The 16,217-nt window shown below is 51.9% G+C and overlaps 4 protein-coding genes across 4 annotated transcripts; 3 read left to right on the top strand and 1 right to left on the bottom strand.

Moving 5' to 3' along the window:
• Nucleotides 1-183: 183 nt before the first annotated feature.
• BDV17DRAFT_176446 (uncharacterized protein) lies at nucleotides 184-2,570 on the top strand. Its single transcript, XM_073754869.1, has 3 exons — nucleotides 184-383; nucleotides 452-878; nucleotides 924-2,570. The coding sequence occupies exons 1-3, from the start codon at nucleotides 318-320 to the stop codon at nucleotides 2,237-2,239; spliced, it is 1,809 nt and encodes a 602-aa protein (XP_073619677.1). The 5' UTR covers nucleotides 184-317; the 3' UTR covers nucleotides 2,240-2,570.
• A 111-nt stretch (nucleotides 2,571-2,681) lies between these two features.
• Nucleotides 2,682-6,036, top strand: BDV17DRAFT_176379 (eukaryotic membrane protein family-domain-containing protein). The gene has a single exon (XM_073754867.1). The coding sequence runs from the start codon at nucleotides 2,902-2,904 to the stop codon at nucleotides 5,935-5,937; it is 3,036 nt and encodes a 1,011-aa protein (XP_073619676.1). The 5' UTR covers nucleotides 2,682-2,901; the 3' UTR covers nucleotides 5,938-6,036.
• Nucleotide 6,037: 1 nt separating this feature from the next.
• On the bottom strand, nucleotides 6,038-10,053 carry BDV17DRAFT_176400 (glutamine amidotransferase subunit DUG2). Its single transcript, XM_073754868.1, has 6 exons — nucleotides 9,592-10,053; nucleotides 9,405-9,530; nucleotides 9,218-9,349; nucleotides 8,619-9,164; nucleotides 8,381-8,567; nucleotides 6,038-8,332 (listed from the first exon to the last, which is right to left on the bottom strand). The coding sequence occupies exons 1-6, from the start codon at nucleotides 9,829-9,831 to the stop codon at nucleotides 6,558-6,560; spliced, it is 3,006 nt and encodes a 1,001-aa protein (XP_073619675.1). The 5' UTR covers nucleotides 9,832-10,053; the 3' UTR covers nucleotides 6,038-6,557.
• A 1,417-nt stretch (nucleotides 10,054-11,470) lies between these two features.
• Nucleotides 11,471-13,506, top strand: BDV17DRAFT_176453 (uncharacterized protein). The gene is made up of 2 exons (XM_073754870.1): nucleotides 11,471-11,993; nucleotides 12,059-13,506. Exons 1-2 carry the CDS (start codon nucleotides 11,937-11,939, stop codon nucleotides 13,412-13,414), a joined length of 1,413 nt encoding a protein of 470 aa, XP_073619674.1. The 5' UTR covers nucleotides 11,471-11,936; the 3' UTR covers nucleotides 13,415-13,506.
• Nucleotides 13,507-16,217: the final 2,711 nt, after the last annotated feature.

Below are 16,217 nucleotides of genomic sequence, written 5' to 3'. Positions count from 1 at the left end.
CGCGCATTTGAGTCCTCACTGGTTTCTGAACGCCCTCCTGAAACACTAGCAGCGGTTACCTTGTGATGATGCGCCATTGAGGAACACAAGAGCTGTTCTTCAGACTCCGCTTCTTGGGTGTTGCTTGTCTTTCTTTATTTATAGTCTCTCGTTCAAATCATTCAAGAAAGCTCTGTTGGGCTCACCTTACCCTCTCTCCGTCACCTGTGTCGTGATCGTGACTTCGCACCGGCTGGACCGACGAAGGCAATCGAGCGCGCTTCGATCACAACACTTACGCTCTTTACTGGCGCCTGGCAGGGCCGGCGCTTGATACAATGCTTTGCTCCGGCGATCGAGAAAAAGGCGCGCCGGTGGCTTTGGAGGAACAATGGGATTATATCGTACGTTCACGCAATTTATATTATCTGCTGCGATATAGCTTGGCCAACTGACATGCGCTTCTAATTAGAATCTTAGCGACTTCAAATCGGAGTCTTGTCTGTCGCCGTTCTCTTACTTCTTTCTCTTTGTGCTCCTGATAGTTTCGATCGCCGTGTACGCAGTCGACACTTTCACTGCTGTGACACTTCTCGCCTTTTCCCGATGGGCTGGACAAATTGAGCCCGCCATTCCTTTCGAATATTCGCGATGGATTTTTGCCGCCTGCATCCTCCTTTCATTTGCGCTCTTGGCTTGGAGATGGCTGCGCGCCATCCGTGCGATTCGCTCCGGGAGTGTTGCGAATAGTTATTTGGATTCTCTTGCTGCGCGAGTTCAATGTGTTCGCTTTGGGGAGCACGGGCACGGCTGGCGAAGATTTTTGGTCTTTGGAGAGCTTACCAAGGATCGGAAAGGAGCTGAGTATGTCGCTTTGTTCGCGTACTTTTCCTTTGAGAGTGAGCACCCTCTGCCCTACTATTTTTATTTTTCTAACGTATCAGGTTGGATGAATATTGTCCTTGCCGACGGTCCACGCCAAGTGGTTAACGCCATAACACTCTATTCAGTGATGCAGATGGACTTGCTTCCTGGGGGCGAAAATGCAGTTGAGGAAGATAAGGCCGGAATACTACAATTCTTCGACAACGTCAAGATTCTTGCCGAAGAGAACAACCTGCGCGCGCTCGTCTTAGCTGGTATGCTATTTACACTCGTTATCTGGGTACTATCCATGATCAAACTGATCATTGCCATCATTCTCTACCTACTCTTTCTCTTTCACCATATTCCTACCGAGGATGGGACGCTGAAAAAGTATTGTCGTCGGAAGGTCAACACCCGACTCAAGCGCATTGTGCGCACCAAAGTGAACAAGGCTCTGGCAAAGGGTACCGCATTGCAAGACCGGACTCCAACAAATCCAACGATGGGATCAGACATGAGACCGACCTTGCCGGTACTTGGGGGCGAGGATAAAACGCCCATCGTCACGACCCTTTCACGCACCACTACTCAAGCAACAACAGCTACACTCCCTGTATATACATCCCGCCCGGGGACAGCAGCTCCGCAGGAGCGAGAGCCCACCTTTCCCAACGTCGCTTCTAGCTTCGAAAAGCCTTCTCTAAGCCGTACAGTGACTCAAAACTCGGCCTACTCTGACCCTGCCACCTCTGCAGTTCCTGCCACTTCCGAGTACAGTCCATTAGACCGCCAAGCATCCCCAGCTCCTCCGGTCCCTCCTCTTCCTGACAATGCGTCTGCCCTCATCGGACGGACACAGACGCCAATGTCGCGTTCGAACGTTACTTCCACACCCCTCAACAATTGGGGACCTCCCAACCGTATGGGTTCTGCTGGTGGAATGCGAGACCCCAGAGACAGACCAGATCCATATAGCCCTGATGGACACAATAATCAACCGCCAACTATAAGCCCATTCCGTCCTTATGGCCCCTCTGCTGATCCCTACTCTCGCACTATTACACCGCGCGTTCCGGCGACCACTCCTCTTGAGTACTACAATTCCCGACCAACTCCTCAGCCTGCTCACCCTTTGCGGACATTCACTCCGGGAAATAAACCTGTCAACCGAGGTTCGCCAATGTATTCGAACCACGAACAACCTGATAGAATGTTCTCTCCAATGAGCACGCGGGGCCTTCCGCGGGCACAGGGAGGGTATACGCCCTTCAATCCGTCAGCAAGAAGTGAAGCAGCCTATGAAGCCGCGGACGAATATGGTGGAGATCCAGCCATCAGACAGGCGTATACTTCACCAACATACAACCAACCTCCCCGTCACCCAGACTACTAGTAGACTTTCCCGATCATGGATGGCGGTGCCGATCCACACTTATCAAGGGAGATGCCGTACTTCATGCGTTAACGAAAGAACCTGGAAGAGCTGGTCATATCTTCTGCGATTAATGAATGACTTGGTGTCCGTCACGCTTTCAAGATACCCCTGTTTGATGATTGGAAGATCTGGGTACATTGGGCTTTCGATGGGCGAAGCGGGTCTTTTGTGCATCCACATATAGATACCACTTTGACTACATATTTCATGCAACGTAATGATTCACTCTCTGTCCAATTCGTAGCGTGCCCTAATACTATCCGGAATCAGGACGGGCTGACCGCCTTTGCCTTCATCCGGCAACATCACCGAACACCGAGGCCACTGGACAACAGTTGAGCTCCTCGACATTTTCTCCACACTAAATTCACCGTTACTTCCCTCTGTTCTGTTGATTTGAACGACTGATAAATAACTCCGGTTGATGTCTTGCCGCTAATTGTTTTGTCTTTCCCATGATACCCTTTTTTGCGTCGCGAAACTGCAGCAGTTTCTCCTGCCGCGAATGTCAACATCGTCTCCGAACGGAGATCTTACCTTCGCTACAGCAACTGAGAGGCAAACCATGCTAGCTACAGTACCAGTTTCTTTCAGTTACCCCAACTGAAATCTCGACCGCGATGCCCGATGTAAACGGACTACACCGCAGCCCCGAAAAGCGAGCCATCCACTCCGACCGAGCAGCTCCGACGTCAGAACCCGATCCTTCTTCACAGCCCGACCTACCTCATTCCATGACCGAGAACCACAATATCAGGAGAGAGGGAGGTATGCAGAATGGAGAATCTAGGACGTCTCGAACTAGGGGCACAAGTGGAAGTCGCGGCCGTCGGGGCTCTGGCGAAGACACGAAAAGTGGCAACTTCCCGATAATGCCAGATAAGACTTTCGGCTTGGTGTTCGAACACTCTGACGAAGGGCCGGGTGCTGGAGCAGGGTCAGAGCCCCATATGCTGCACCGTACATCCCTGGTGGATGTTCTTGAGGACGCAGAGGCTACTGCTGCCCTACACCGTTTGGTTCGCGAGCCGTCTCCTGGTGCGAATAAGGACAAAGACCGTGACCGGGTTCTCAAGCTTTCGCCAGCCAAAATACAGGAACTCACGTCGTCGCCTCACTCCATACCTTATCGGGCGGTTCCCTCGCAGAGTGGTCAGGAACCCAATCGGAGAGTGGTATCTGATGGGCCAGCGTCATTGCTCTCGCCGATAGAGACGGATATTCCAAGCTTTACTCCAGGTGCGCACAAGCCCTCTGCGGACGAGAACCCTACATCGCAGACTGCCAAAGACGCTTCATATAAATCCGAGGGGTTGAACGGCCTGGGACTGTCTACGCCGTCTAATCGGAGCCGTCCACACATGGCTCGTGCTGTGTCAACTCCGCAGACAGCACGCAAGCAGACTTTGCCGGGAAATAATAACGAGCGTCTTGCGCAGACATGGAACTCACGCACTAAGCAAGAGCGCCCTTCAGTCAGCCGTGAAGCTGAACCGAAGAATTTAAGGAGTCCCCCTCCACCGCTGTCCGAGACAGCTTTACCATCTTCGTTGCCGCAGAACATTCCGCTGCCTCCAGTCTCCATCCCTACATATTTACAGCTGGAGCTTGCTTCTGGAAGCCCTTCTCCGCTGTATATTCATCGAGCTGCTGTGAGCGACTTTCCATATGAATCAGCACGCGTCAAACTCGAGCGACTAGTGAACTTTCTCGTTCTTCCTCCAGCGTTAGAGCAGGTGCTGTGGTTTGGCATCTTAGCATGTCTGGACGCATGGCTATACTCCTTCACGATTTTGCCACTTCGTTTCATAAAAGCGATCTATATCTTGATAGAGTCCTGGGTCTTGAACTTGGCTGCCGAGGCCCAGTATCTATGGGCATTTGTTAGAAAGGGTGTTGGACGAGTATGGCGACGACGAAACCGAAAACCTTCCGTGTCATTGACAATCGAAACTACTTCAAACGAACGAGACGGCAAGCCGTCGAAGACGACAGACTCACGGCGTCGACACCGCTCGGATACTCACCGACACCGAAGGCAGAGGTCTACACCATCTGCTCTGCTTCCTGACGACAAGGCTGATATCCTCAAGGGACTGCTAATGATAACTACGTGCACAGTTCTCATGTGGTTTGATGCCAGCCGTATGTATCATTGGATCCGTGGCCAAGCAGCTATCAAGCTATATGTAATCTACAATGTGCTAGAGGTCAGTGACCGTCTTTTTGCTGCCATTGGTCAAGATGTTCTTGAATGTCTATTCTCGCGTGAGGCGCTTGAACGCCGACCAGATGGACGCAGCAAGATATTCCGGCCATTTGGGCTCTTCCTGTTGGCGCTGGCCTATACGGCCATTCACTCCACAGCGCTCTTCTACCAGGTTATGACGCTGAACGTGGCTGTCAACTCCTACTCCAATGCCTTGATTACATTACTGCTCTCGAATCAGTTTGTCGAGATCAAGGGCTCGGTTTTCAAGAAGATTGAAAAGGAGAACTTGTTCCAGCTCACTTGCGCGGACGTCGTGGAGCGGTTCCAATTATGGCTCATGCTCACCATTATCGCATCTCGGAATATGGTCGAAACCGGAGCCTTCTCCTTTGGAGGCAGTCTGATCAGTACAAGCGTGGGTGCAGTATCTGCAACGAATAGCACGCCGCTGTCGACTCCTCCGAAGTCTTCAAGCTCGATTCTTCCTCAGGCCTTCACCCTTGTTCCGTCATCTCTGATGGTGTCCTTTAGCCACGTCAATTCGTTCTTGCCGGCGCTGGCGCAGGTAATTGGACCATTTTTGGTGGTGCTCGGTTCAGAGATGTTTGTGGATTGGCTCAAACATGCTTATATTGGCAAGTTCAACAATGTCCGGCCATCAATTTACGGCCGCTTCTTGGACATTCTAGCCAAGGACTATTACACGAATGCCTTTGGTGACCAAAACCTGACTCGCCGTCTGGGCCTTCCGATCATACCGCTTTCATGCCTCTTTTTCCGCGTCTCTGTCCAAACTTACCAGATGTTCTTGGCTGCACTACTCCCTCAGTCTCCGCCATTTTCGCCTTCTTCCTCGGTTGCGGTGGAGACGACGTCTTTGGCAACGATTCATAGCCAGTACGTACCGGCAGGCCCGGTACCCTCGCCACCGCCAATCACCCTAGGAACGATATTCCCAGCAACAGCAGCGCACGCCGAAGCATGGTTCCGACGAGCGCTTGCGAACGCAATGCCATCACCCGCTCACTCTGTCTACATCTTCACCGTCGTCCTGGTGCTGACCGGCTTCGTCCTACTACTGATCCTCAAGCTCCTCCTCGGCATGCTCCTCCTAACCTGCGCGCGATTTCGCTACAAATCGATGAAACAGCGAGAAGCAGAACGAGCAGCTCCGGTATCTTCTTCCGCAACACCCAATATCCCCGAGGGTTCTGAACCTCCACGTGGGCGCGAGCACGCGGTGGAAGGCGCACGACGGGTCGGTGGCTGGGGCGCCGTAGAGGTCAACGAAGACTCCCGGCGATGGATCTACCTCGATGACCCCGATAGCCTACGCAAACTGAAAGAAAAGGAGAAGGAAGCTCAGAAGAAAAGTTTGCTTAGCGATGATCTGCATTTGGACCATGTCCAGCGGTACGAAATGGCTGCGAAGCGAATCTGGTAACCTATGACACGAACCTTAGACCCTGTATCGAGTACTTATATGTATCTTGTAGCTAGTTCCTTTGCCGTTTGCATCTGAGATACCAATGAAGCATTTCTATCATGCATTTTGATTTGTCGAGGCACTAAATATATAAATGCGTTGGCCAGCAACCTCAACGCCACATAAGTATTGCTACCTGGTATCAAGATTGTTCAGCTCTACGCACCTTCCGTGTATGATACCTTCTGGGTGAGCCCTGCATCGCACTTTCCCTATCTGTCTGTCCAGAGCGCCATCGTGCCTTGTCCGTCAGGTCAATCGTAGTTTACGAGGAAGGAACGATCGGCCCTTTGCAGAATGCTCCTTTCCTCTTCGGTCGGGCAATGGAACGGTTGCACCTCGCCATTGAGCTCTTGCCTTTCTTCAATAACAAGGTCGGCCAGTATCAATACTACGTGCTTAGACCCGAATCAGAAACGGGTATACGGCGTATGAATAGGTACCACTGATGTAGAGATCCAAAATACGTTGTATATCACCGAATCTAACACTCCACTTGTTACAGTAGTCAGTCAGTAAACCAAAACCCCAAAGGATGCATTTTCCTTCTTTTCCTTCTTTTCCGGCAACAAATCACATCACGTCTTCTCCGGTAACCGCGAAAACACAAAACTAAAGATTTCCCGACTTTTATACAGATTCTCCACGCGGAGCCGTTCATTGTACAAGTGCGCATTATCGCTTGCCTGCCCACAGGGTAGATTCGCTGCCGGTGCTGAGAACTCTTTCTCTAGGAAGCGGATGGTGGGGATGGAGCCGCCTTCACGGATGTAGATTGGACGGATACCGCTGCTAGCTTTTGCGTCGCGGGATGGGGCTGCTTCCGAGGGGGCGGCTGTACCTGAGCCTGATCCTGGGGCATGTTCCGAAGACTTCGTTGTTGGAGCAGGCTCCGGTGGTGGGGAGGAGGTGGTTGAGTCTGCAGCGCGCTTGTTCGACTGCCCTGTTAATGTAGACGAGGTCGGCACGGTCGTGCTGAGCGAGGAGCGATGGCGCGTGGTCGTTTTAGAAGTTGTCGTGGACATGATGATGCGGTCAATGTGTGAGGCGAGGCTGTCTTCTGAGTCTTGACGCCGGAGGACGCTGGTGGGCTTGAGCGTATCCTTTGCTCCTCGTGGGCTGGTTGCGCGCGAGTGGTCGCTGTCGCGCTGATGCTGTGCAATCGTGCGTCGCGGGAGCGGGTACTGGTGCTTCAGGTTTTGTTGGTTTGGTGTCCAGGCTGCCGTGATGGCCTCGGAGAGGGTTTCAAAAATCTCGTTGTCAGGGTCGCCGAGCCAGGGATCGGATGTCCCTGTGATTTCGACAGTGAGCTCGTTTTGCGATTCCAATTCATCGAAGCGCTCTTGCGCATACAGGGTTAAGGCGGCAGCGATATCGTCGGCTACTTGGTTTGGTACGAGACGGATTGAGAGACTGGCTTTTGCTTTGCGCGAAATTGTGGTAGTGGCGCTCTTGCTGCTGCCGGGGACTTCAACTGAGTGGATTGTGAGAGAAGGCTCTCGCCACCGATGCATGAGCGAGTCAATTAGCGCATCGGCGTCCTTGATTTGAGGGTGCCGTGGAAGGAGGATCTCCGCGATCGCACCGTATCGTTCCCTCTCTGCATCGGCAACGGGTAGTACGGGTTGCTGAAATCCGGGTAGATTGATTTTGCCTTTGGGTCCAACCAATGTACCAAGTAACATTGTCAAATCCTTCAATGGTTCATCGAGAAGCGAACTGCCATCAATACCACTGTGTAGGTCTGGGTGGTCGCTAGTGACGATCAAATTAGCGTGGACAACTCCGCGCTGACCGTAAGTGAGACATGGGTTATAGTCGTCGAGCCAGTAACTGTTTGCTAGGAGAATCCAATCGACGGGCCCAATCTGCTGTTTATGTTTGCGAACTGTCTCGTGAAAGCCCTGGGACCCGGACTCTTCTTCTCCTTCAATGAGAAAGACAACGTTGCATCGAAGGGTTTTCTGTCGCGCTAGATCTGCTGCTGCATACAAAGCGGCGAGGATAGGTCCCTTGTTGTCGGATACACCACGGCCGTACAAGAAGCCATCCATAGAGGTCAGCTGGTATGGGTCTGTCTTCCACTTTTGTCGGTTGGCATCCGCGCCGACAACATCGTAATGCCCATAGAACAAGACAGTCTTATCGACTGGTTCGGGTGATGTTGCGTTGAAGCGAGCAAAAACAATTGGGTTTGTATCTTCTCCGGTGGTTAGAAGCTTCGTCTTGGCCCCGAGGTAGATACAGTGCCGGCGAAGAAAAGCTGCGCCCTGGTTGCATTCACCCGCAAATTTCGGGCTGGAAGATATCGTTTTGAAGGCTACCAATTTCGCAAGGCAGCTCACCATCTCATCTAATCATAGATTAGCTCGAAGCTCACCAAACAGGCCGATGCGCCTACCGTTGTTGATAGGAGGCTTATTGCTCGCGGCCCGAGAAATGTCCGTCAAATCCCATATTCCGACAGTATTGTCGTTTCCTCCTGTGGCGTAGATGTACCGATCCTTCCATTTACCAGCGGCAGAAGCTAGCATAGTACCTTCATGAGCGGGCCAGCTGCCAGCCTCCTCAAATCGCGAGTTGAATTTCTAATCGCTAGTGGTTAGCGAAGAAGTCTGTCTTTCAAGAGTTAATCCTACCTTGACCATTCCATTCGAATCACCACAGACAGCCATACCATAAATGATATCGACTGCCCATAAGTCGCCTGTGTGTGCGGCGATTCGTTTCACAAGCTGATGCGAATCCAGGTTCCAAATGTTTAGAGCACCTCCTGACAGACCGCAGTAGAGGAATGAACCCTCAACAGCCACGGAGAGCACAGGATCGGTGTTCTGCAACTTTGCCATCAAGGTGGGCGCAGTGTCAGGTTTATCTTGCTCTAAACGCCAGAGTTTTACAACTCCGTCACCGGCTCCAGTCAAAAGGACTTCGTCATTGGACGACGATTCGAGCAGTCCTCGAACAAGAGACATGGTGTATACATACCCATGATGAGCGAACAGATTGTGATGGTCGCGCTTGAAAGTCAGTACTTGGCCGCCTTCGGCTACAGACTGGCCGTCGGCCCGGGGAGCGCGAGTGCCATCAGGGCCTTTCGAGTCAAAGAAGCGATGTGTTCGCTTAGATAGTTGGGCAGCAGATTGTTGCGTAGAAGCTGCACCCGTTTGAGAGAGATTGCACCACTGCGGGGGGTCAGGCGCACTGACTTTGGTAACTAATTGTGCTCGCTGCTCACCTGAACGCTAGTGTTTTGAGCGCCACAGTAAACGGTCTTCAAGCTTGGCGAGTACGCCACGGCGAAGAGATCACCAACATCGTGGTGAGAATGAATTGAGTAGAGTCGCTCAAAGGTCCGTGTAGACCAGACCTACACTCGTCAACGTTGACCGAGAAAGGAAGTAATAGGATCAAAGGGTCGGTACGTTGACGACGGAATCACCCCCACTGGAGAAGAGAAGATCTCCCTCTTCCGAGAGATATAAATCCAGCACACTTTCCTGATGAGCACGAACAGACAGAACGAGATCGTAGTTCTCGAGGGACCAGGCCTGTCAAGCATTAGTTTACCTAGTATATGGAGATTTGATATAGAGTGAGTCAGCCACGTACTACAATGTCCCCCCCTTGAAGGCCAGCAAAAACACAATCCTCATCAACCACCAAAGCCAGGACAGACCGACTTGCTTGTACTCGGTGGCCAATTCCGCTCTCACTCTGTGAAGTTGGGTCGTTGACACCGTCGGTTTGGGCAAGCTGCGCTCTCACGGTCCGAGGGTCGGACTCCCACACCTTGGTCTGCTCATCGATGTCCGACGGACTGTCGGACTCGGCGAGTCCTGTATGGTCCATATCAATCTCAGCCTAGGTCCTTTTCTTGTTCTTGGACACGATTATTATGCAGTTTCAAGGGAGTTCAGAGGAAAGAGCAAAGAAGAGGTCGGCAGATTGACACAGCAAGAAGGTTCACGTGACATGTATCTTCTTTTCTTTTTAGGGGATGATTCGCAGCAGGATTATTGGATTATATAAATACAAACAGAGATCATCCCAATGCCTGTGCTTGAATGTCGTGATCTCTCTTGACGGTGATGGCATGGAAAAATTGGCCGGGGAAAAGAATGAGCGTTGAGGAAAGGCTGTGGCGGTGCAATAATACCATCGTGTCTAGAGTTTCTTCACTTCTTCAACTTCAGAAGCTCTCACTCACCTGCTCGGTTGGGATGCTTCCAACTGCTGCTGCTCCTGCTCTATGTCAATTATTGTCTCTTGTTCACTGAAATCATATGTTCTTGGTTCTACGGCGATTTGTCGGACGAGAGCGCGCAACTAACCTGGGTTCCCATAACAGACGGGTTAACAGGGCGTCTGACCCGGGTTGTGCCATGGCTGTTGAATCCTTCGGCTGTGGCTCATTGAAAGGAACGAGGCGACAATATGATGACAAAGATTCTCACGGCCTCACCGGGCAGCGGAAAACTCGGCAGTGCTTGAGCGTTGGGCTGATATGTATAGGGAGCGTGGGATGTGGCGTTCCCCTATCATTGCTGGTCATGGGATAACAGCCACCTGCATTTGGGACCTGGACACCTAAATACTGTTGTCTATCTACAAGGCATCCGCAGGAACCACCAGGCCAAGAGGAACAAAGACCAACTCTGGGCTGATCGTATGTGTAACTTGCTCCGTTTGCTCCGCATGCTGGGATCCCATCTCTCTCGCTCTTTCACAACCGGAAATTCGGAAGCGCAGCCGGGCTCCCCGATGCAAACGGCAAACACGTACCTGACATCGCGCTGGCCCTGACAGCTCTGACTCACGTCTTTATAATATAAAGTCCTCAGCTATATACTGCGCAGAGAGGCGTAATGATGGCTGTACTGTACGGTAATCATGTGACTCTCCAGGCGATTGCGCACCAGCCACAGGAGTGCCTCCTTTATCAGCCAATCACAGGACGTCTCCCACCGCCATTTAGACTGGAAACATGGAAGAACGCAAGATTGGACTCATCATCGTCATGATCCTTCCATGATTCACCGAACAGCCAAGCGGTGCCATCCCAGAGAGCCGACATCAAAGGTCCATCAGGCATCGGCTTTAATATGCCTTGGGATAGACACGAATGTGATGAGTACCCAACCTCAGGACCTAACGAGCGAACTAAGCGGCCCCAGAATCCCCCAGCCAATCTGGCAATACTGCTTCACTCGAGCGATCGTTCTGAAGGGAGCCACCTCACACCTTGATCCCCACGGATCGGCTATGGAACTGACAACCATTCGGATGCTTCGTTCGCCAGTCTGAGCACGGTTTTGTTGCCTTGCTGCTCGCGACGTCGGCACCCAACCAGTCACCCCCTCTCTGTGCTGCCTTTTCTCCTGTTCGTCGCTTTAGGCGCCGGCTCCTCACATTAAATCTCCCAGCCCCCTCGACCGCAAATCTATTTTTTACACCTCCTTATCTATATCATCTACTTTAATGGAAACGCCTCGAGGCGCGATTGTCATTGTGCATATGCGTTGTTAAACTGTCGTCATTCGCCTTGCTCAACTCTTATAACACCACCAACCTCAGCTGAAGTGTGAACTTTGTCTCCAGGCACCAGCTTTCGAGGAGACCCCGTTGAATAGAACTCGCCTTCTCGGCACTGAGCAAACCCAGTCAGCCTTGCAGGAACTGCAATAAACCACGGCCCAGACCGAAACGCGGGTAGATACAAAAGAGGATCGCGGCCAAATCTCCACCTGGGCCGCATTTAGTCTTAATATACCATCGGGTCCATCAATCTAGCCCGCCGAATCTTTCACCGCTCGTCCTCCTGAGCGAGGTCCCTATTATCGCCGATCACTTATCAATGCTTTTCGCCATTTGATCGCCATTCGGTCGGTTCAGAATTCTGAGAGCGGCCAGTTGCTCACTGCAGTACCTCGCCGCGCGAGAGTGTCCTATCAAACATGCCTCTGGGCGAGACGATTGCGGTCATTGACAAGTCCGGAAAAGTTGTCAGCACAGTGAGTATTCGGTGCTCTTCTTTCCTCAGCAAGCAATCTTGATGCTAACATCTTTTGTACGACAGAGCAAACACCTGTTTGGTGTCTTCAGCCATGCCAAAAATGCCTACCGCGAGCGCAAAGCTCAAGTCGCTTCTGAGCGGAACGCGAAGATTGCCGAGCAGCAGGCATTAAGAGCGCTTCAGAATTATACCATCGATGACTCCCCGTCAGTCGCTTCCTCTCGGCAAAGCCGTTCGCGCCATCACCACTCAAGTCGCAGATCTCACTATGACCGCTCCCGTGGTAGATCGGTCTATGAACAGGACCTACATTCTTCGGCGCCTCGTGCAGAATCTTATTACGGGCCTCCAGGAGACATGGTTCGACGTCACACTCATCATGATATTGCGATGCGAGAACCCGAAGGCCGTCCCCTGACTGCCCGCTCCAAGTCTGATGCCCATGTGGATATGGACCTAGCCTACGGCGAGTATCACCCTGACGCCATGGTCAGGTCCTCTCGACATGATCAGCAACTCCAAACGCTCGACGATCCCGAACTCAAAGGCCTTGTTGGCCGGGCTCAATGGTTGTTGGAGGAAGCCAACTGTGTGCAACACACCGCGACAGCTACTATCAGCCATCTTCAAAAGAACCCCGATGCTATGGCGGCCGTAGCGCTCACACTAGCAGAGATCAGCAAAGTCGCTGGCAAGATGGCACCATCCGCGCTCGCTATGTTGAAGTCCGCATCGCCCGCCGTCTGGGCCCTGCTCGTTAGTCCGCAGTTCCTCATTGCCGCTGGCGTTGGACTCACAGCGACGATCGTCATGTTCGGTGGTTACAAGATCGTCAAGCAGATGGGTCAACCTAGCATTACGAAGCAACTACCACCTGAGCAACCTCAAAGTCCAGGCCAGATGGACGAGATGATCGAATTCAATACCGACTGTCTCAGCTCCGTGGAAATGTGGCGACGAGGCGTGGCAGACGCAGAGGCGCATAGCGTCGCAACCTCAGTCGACGGCGAATTCATTACCCCAAGGGCTGCCGCGATGTCCGGCATTGACATAACCACTGCCCGCCTCGAACGGGACCCCCGCTTCAGGTTCGACGACGATGATGTGTCCCGTGCGTCTTCCCGTCGGTCCCACCGTTCCCGCTCTCACGCTCCGCGATCCCGCGCTCCGACCAAGGCGGACACGAGAGCCGAATCCGTCTTCACCAAGCGAAGCAAGGCACCCCCGTCGAAAGCCCCGACTAGGGCGCCAACTCGCACACCAACAAAAGCCCCTTCAATGGCCCCATCCCGCGCTCCATCCAAGGCCTCTTCCAAGGCTCCTTCGGTGACTGAATCCCGGTACTCCGACTACTACGAGAAGAAGCCCAAGGACAAGAAGAAGCGATCTAGTCGCCTGCGCTTGTTGTTCACTGCTTGATCGATTCGACCTCCCGATCTCAGAAATTGTAAATATAATCTCGACCACTACATATTCGACTCATTAACGACCTTGCATGCATTTACATGACCTCGACACCACGACCTTGATTTATGATCTCAATTTTACGACTTCGATTCTACGCCACCCATTACTTCAGTTCGACAGACAAGCTGCCATCACATGCAGCCAGACGCGATTATCGCCTTTTCTTACGACTTCTTCCTTTACTTTGCGCAGCATTTACCGTTGTCTGTTTCATCCACGCCCTTCATGTTCATGTTTTCATGTTCCTATGTCTCTCTTATCTACCTAGCATTTACAGTCGTTCGCAGGCGTTCTTTACTTTACCCGGCGTTGGAATTGACGATACCTTACTACACTCCTTGAAGCATCAACATCAAGCATCATAGATTGATGGCTGTACATGGTCATCTCGTTTATATACAACATACTGCAAAGTACTACATGAATGCATATACTATTCGGTTGCCCTCATCGTTGCTCCCAGAAATTATTCAGCGCTCCGGCCTGTCTGAAGGCCCAGGAAACAGGCAAGACCCGACCAACCATGCTTTGATTCCGGGTCGGACGATGGCTAATTGTTGACCGTTCGGGACATGGGCCTACTCTGCCGGGGGCAGAGGAGAGTCCACTGGTAGGTATTAGGAGGTCTCCCCGTATGCTAGAGTTACATGTTCCCATCCTTGCGCATATAATTCAAGAGCTAGTGCGATCCCGGGATGGCCGGGCTATATACTTCCTTGCGAATTTCGTGCGCTGCCTAGCCGAATGTAGGTGTTCAAACGAAACAGGCCGAGTGACCTGGTCTAAATGCTTCAAATGGTAGGTTGCACCACCCTGCGAGTTTACAACAGCACTAAGGGAGCATCCGGCAATTCCTTGACAATAATAGATCTGTGGCCATGGTGTCTCAGTGTCACGGCTTCGTACGGCAGGGTGAGAGTGCTGAGGCTGAGCGGCTAGTCTTGTATGACCTCGCGGCTGGTGGTTTGTGAGGTTTTGATAAATATGATGTGTCACAGTATGGGAATTCCAAGGGCGATGGTTTGAGCGATACTGGCCGGGGTTGGGTTGGGTAAGAATGATTGAGGAAACTTCTTTGACTGCCGTTATCTCCCATGACTGTTGCTAGATGCTTTTCTGATAGGACGTCCGCTATTCGATGATTGAAGACAGATGAGGGTGTTTTTTAAATGGCATGGATTTCATGAAAAGAGGAACTATCAAGGGCGATATTTTGTCACCGTCGCCGGCGGACATGCCACGCGGAAGAAACTGTCTGCTTGGGTGAAAGAGCTTAGGTGACCTTGGGCATTAAAAAGCCTCGGCTGTGCTCAACTTATGCAATTTCAAGTCCTAGTAGTCATACAATCTCTATCCTACTAGATAGAAACCATAGGACTCTGTAAGAGTATATGTGTAGATCAAGTCGGGCCCGTCCAGTCAGTCGTGGGGCACGGTCTTGAAGTGCCGAGTTCGATTAAACTAGCAGGACCTTTATGCTGGCAGTCGCCCGGCAGCTAACTGCCGAAGCGTAAAAGCTCTGCTTCGAAAGCAGTCAATACTTGACCTTGGCAGTTGAAGATGCAGATCTGCACCTATGTATAAGGCGTGGCTCCCGCCCTGGGTGCCGGTGCCCCGGTTCATCTGCGCTTCGGGGAGGAAAAGCTCAAAGGTATGTGGACGAGCTGCATGTGAGTGGGGTGCTGGAAGTCGGAAGAAGCGGAGAAAAAATAACTGAGAGGAAGAACCCTGCGGGGTCCCAGAGAGGGATCAATCTCACACTTGTTGAGCTGGATTTGTTGCTCTAGCGGTTGCGTCGCTCTTTAAGTCTCGAGCAAACACCATTGAGTTGAATGAAAAAAAAGTTATCTATTGAGTGTGCCGGTCAGTTCGTTGTACTCTTGAGACGTCGGCTGTTGGGCGTAGACAGGGTTCATATCACCATATCTACTCCACCTATAACTACATATGCACGGCTAAGCGGAAGGGAAACTATTACCTGTAGACCTTTGGCTTCATCGCTCGGGAATGGGCATCCTAAGCGTTGCCGCAAGGATGCCAAATCTTAGCCGTCTCTGATGGTCGTCATCATCAAAAAGGAGCATCCGATGGGGCAGGTTTAGGTGGGCAGTGGCATGACGGAGCCCCGGGCTCTGCATCTGGGGCTGAGAACGCTGTGCTCGGCAAATGGAGATGATTGAAAAAGCCGAAACGGGCTGCCTCCGCCCTCCACACCGAGCCCTTGGGTCCGCCATTGCGAAAAGGTGATTCGATGAGAACCGTCTGCCCCGAGAGGCGATTTCGGCCGCCCGCTTGGACCAAAGATTGAGTAGCGAAATCAATTTCAACGGTCGGGCAGGTTTTACTTCTCCGGAGTATATGGGCTTGCCCCATCTGGAGAATGGGGTTAATGACGTGCTGCTCGTAGCATATTGCGCTGGTGTCGGTAATTGCTTCTTTCGATTGTGTGAATATTACCATCCTGCATTTCTAGGCAATTATTGAGCGTCAGCTTTTCTTTTTTGTGTAGATGAAGTGGAGACTTCGTGGACTGTTGGTCTCTGCCGTAATTACCGGAAAGTGGTGAAGTCCGGAACCGGGATATAATAATCAAGCTTTCTCTCCTCATTCTTGAGGTTGATCTTGCTGTTTGTTAGTGTCTTACTTCTACCCCGTTTCATCCGGCGGCAAGCTATAGTCGTTGCGAGGGGTTGTTACAGCAGGCATCCAGAGTTCGGCATCGCCGGCCAGCAGTCCTGCTCAATTTTTGCTTCTC

The sequence above is a fragment of the Aspergillus undulatus genome, assembly GCF_047715775.1.
Source record: "Aspergillus undulatus strain CBS 261.88 unplaced genomic scaffold BDV17scaffold_5, whole genome shotgun sequence".
NCBI lineage: Eukaryota > Fungi > Ascomycota > Eurotiomycetes > Eurotiales > Aspergillaceae > Aspergillus > Aspergillus undulatus.
The sequence above is the reverse complement of the archived record's forward strand: the minus strand, read 5'-3'. Positions and strand labels throughout refer to the sequence as shown.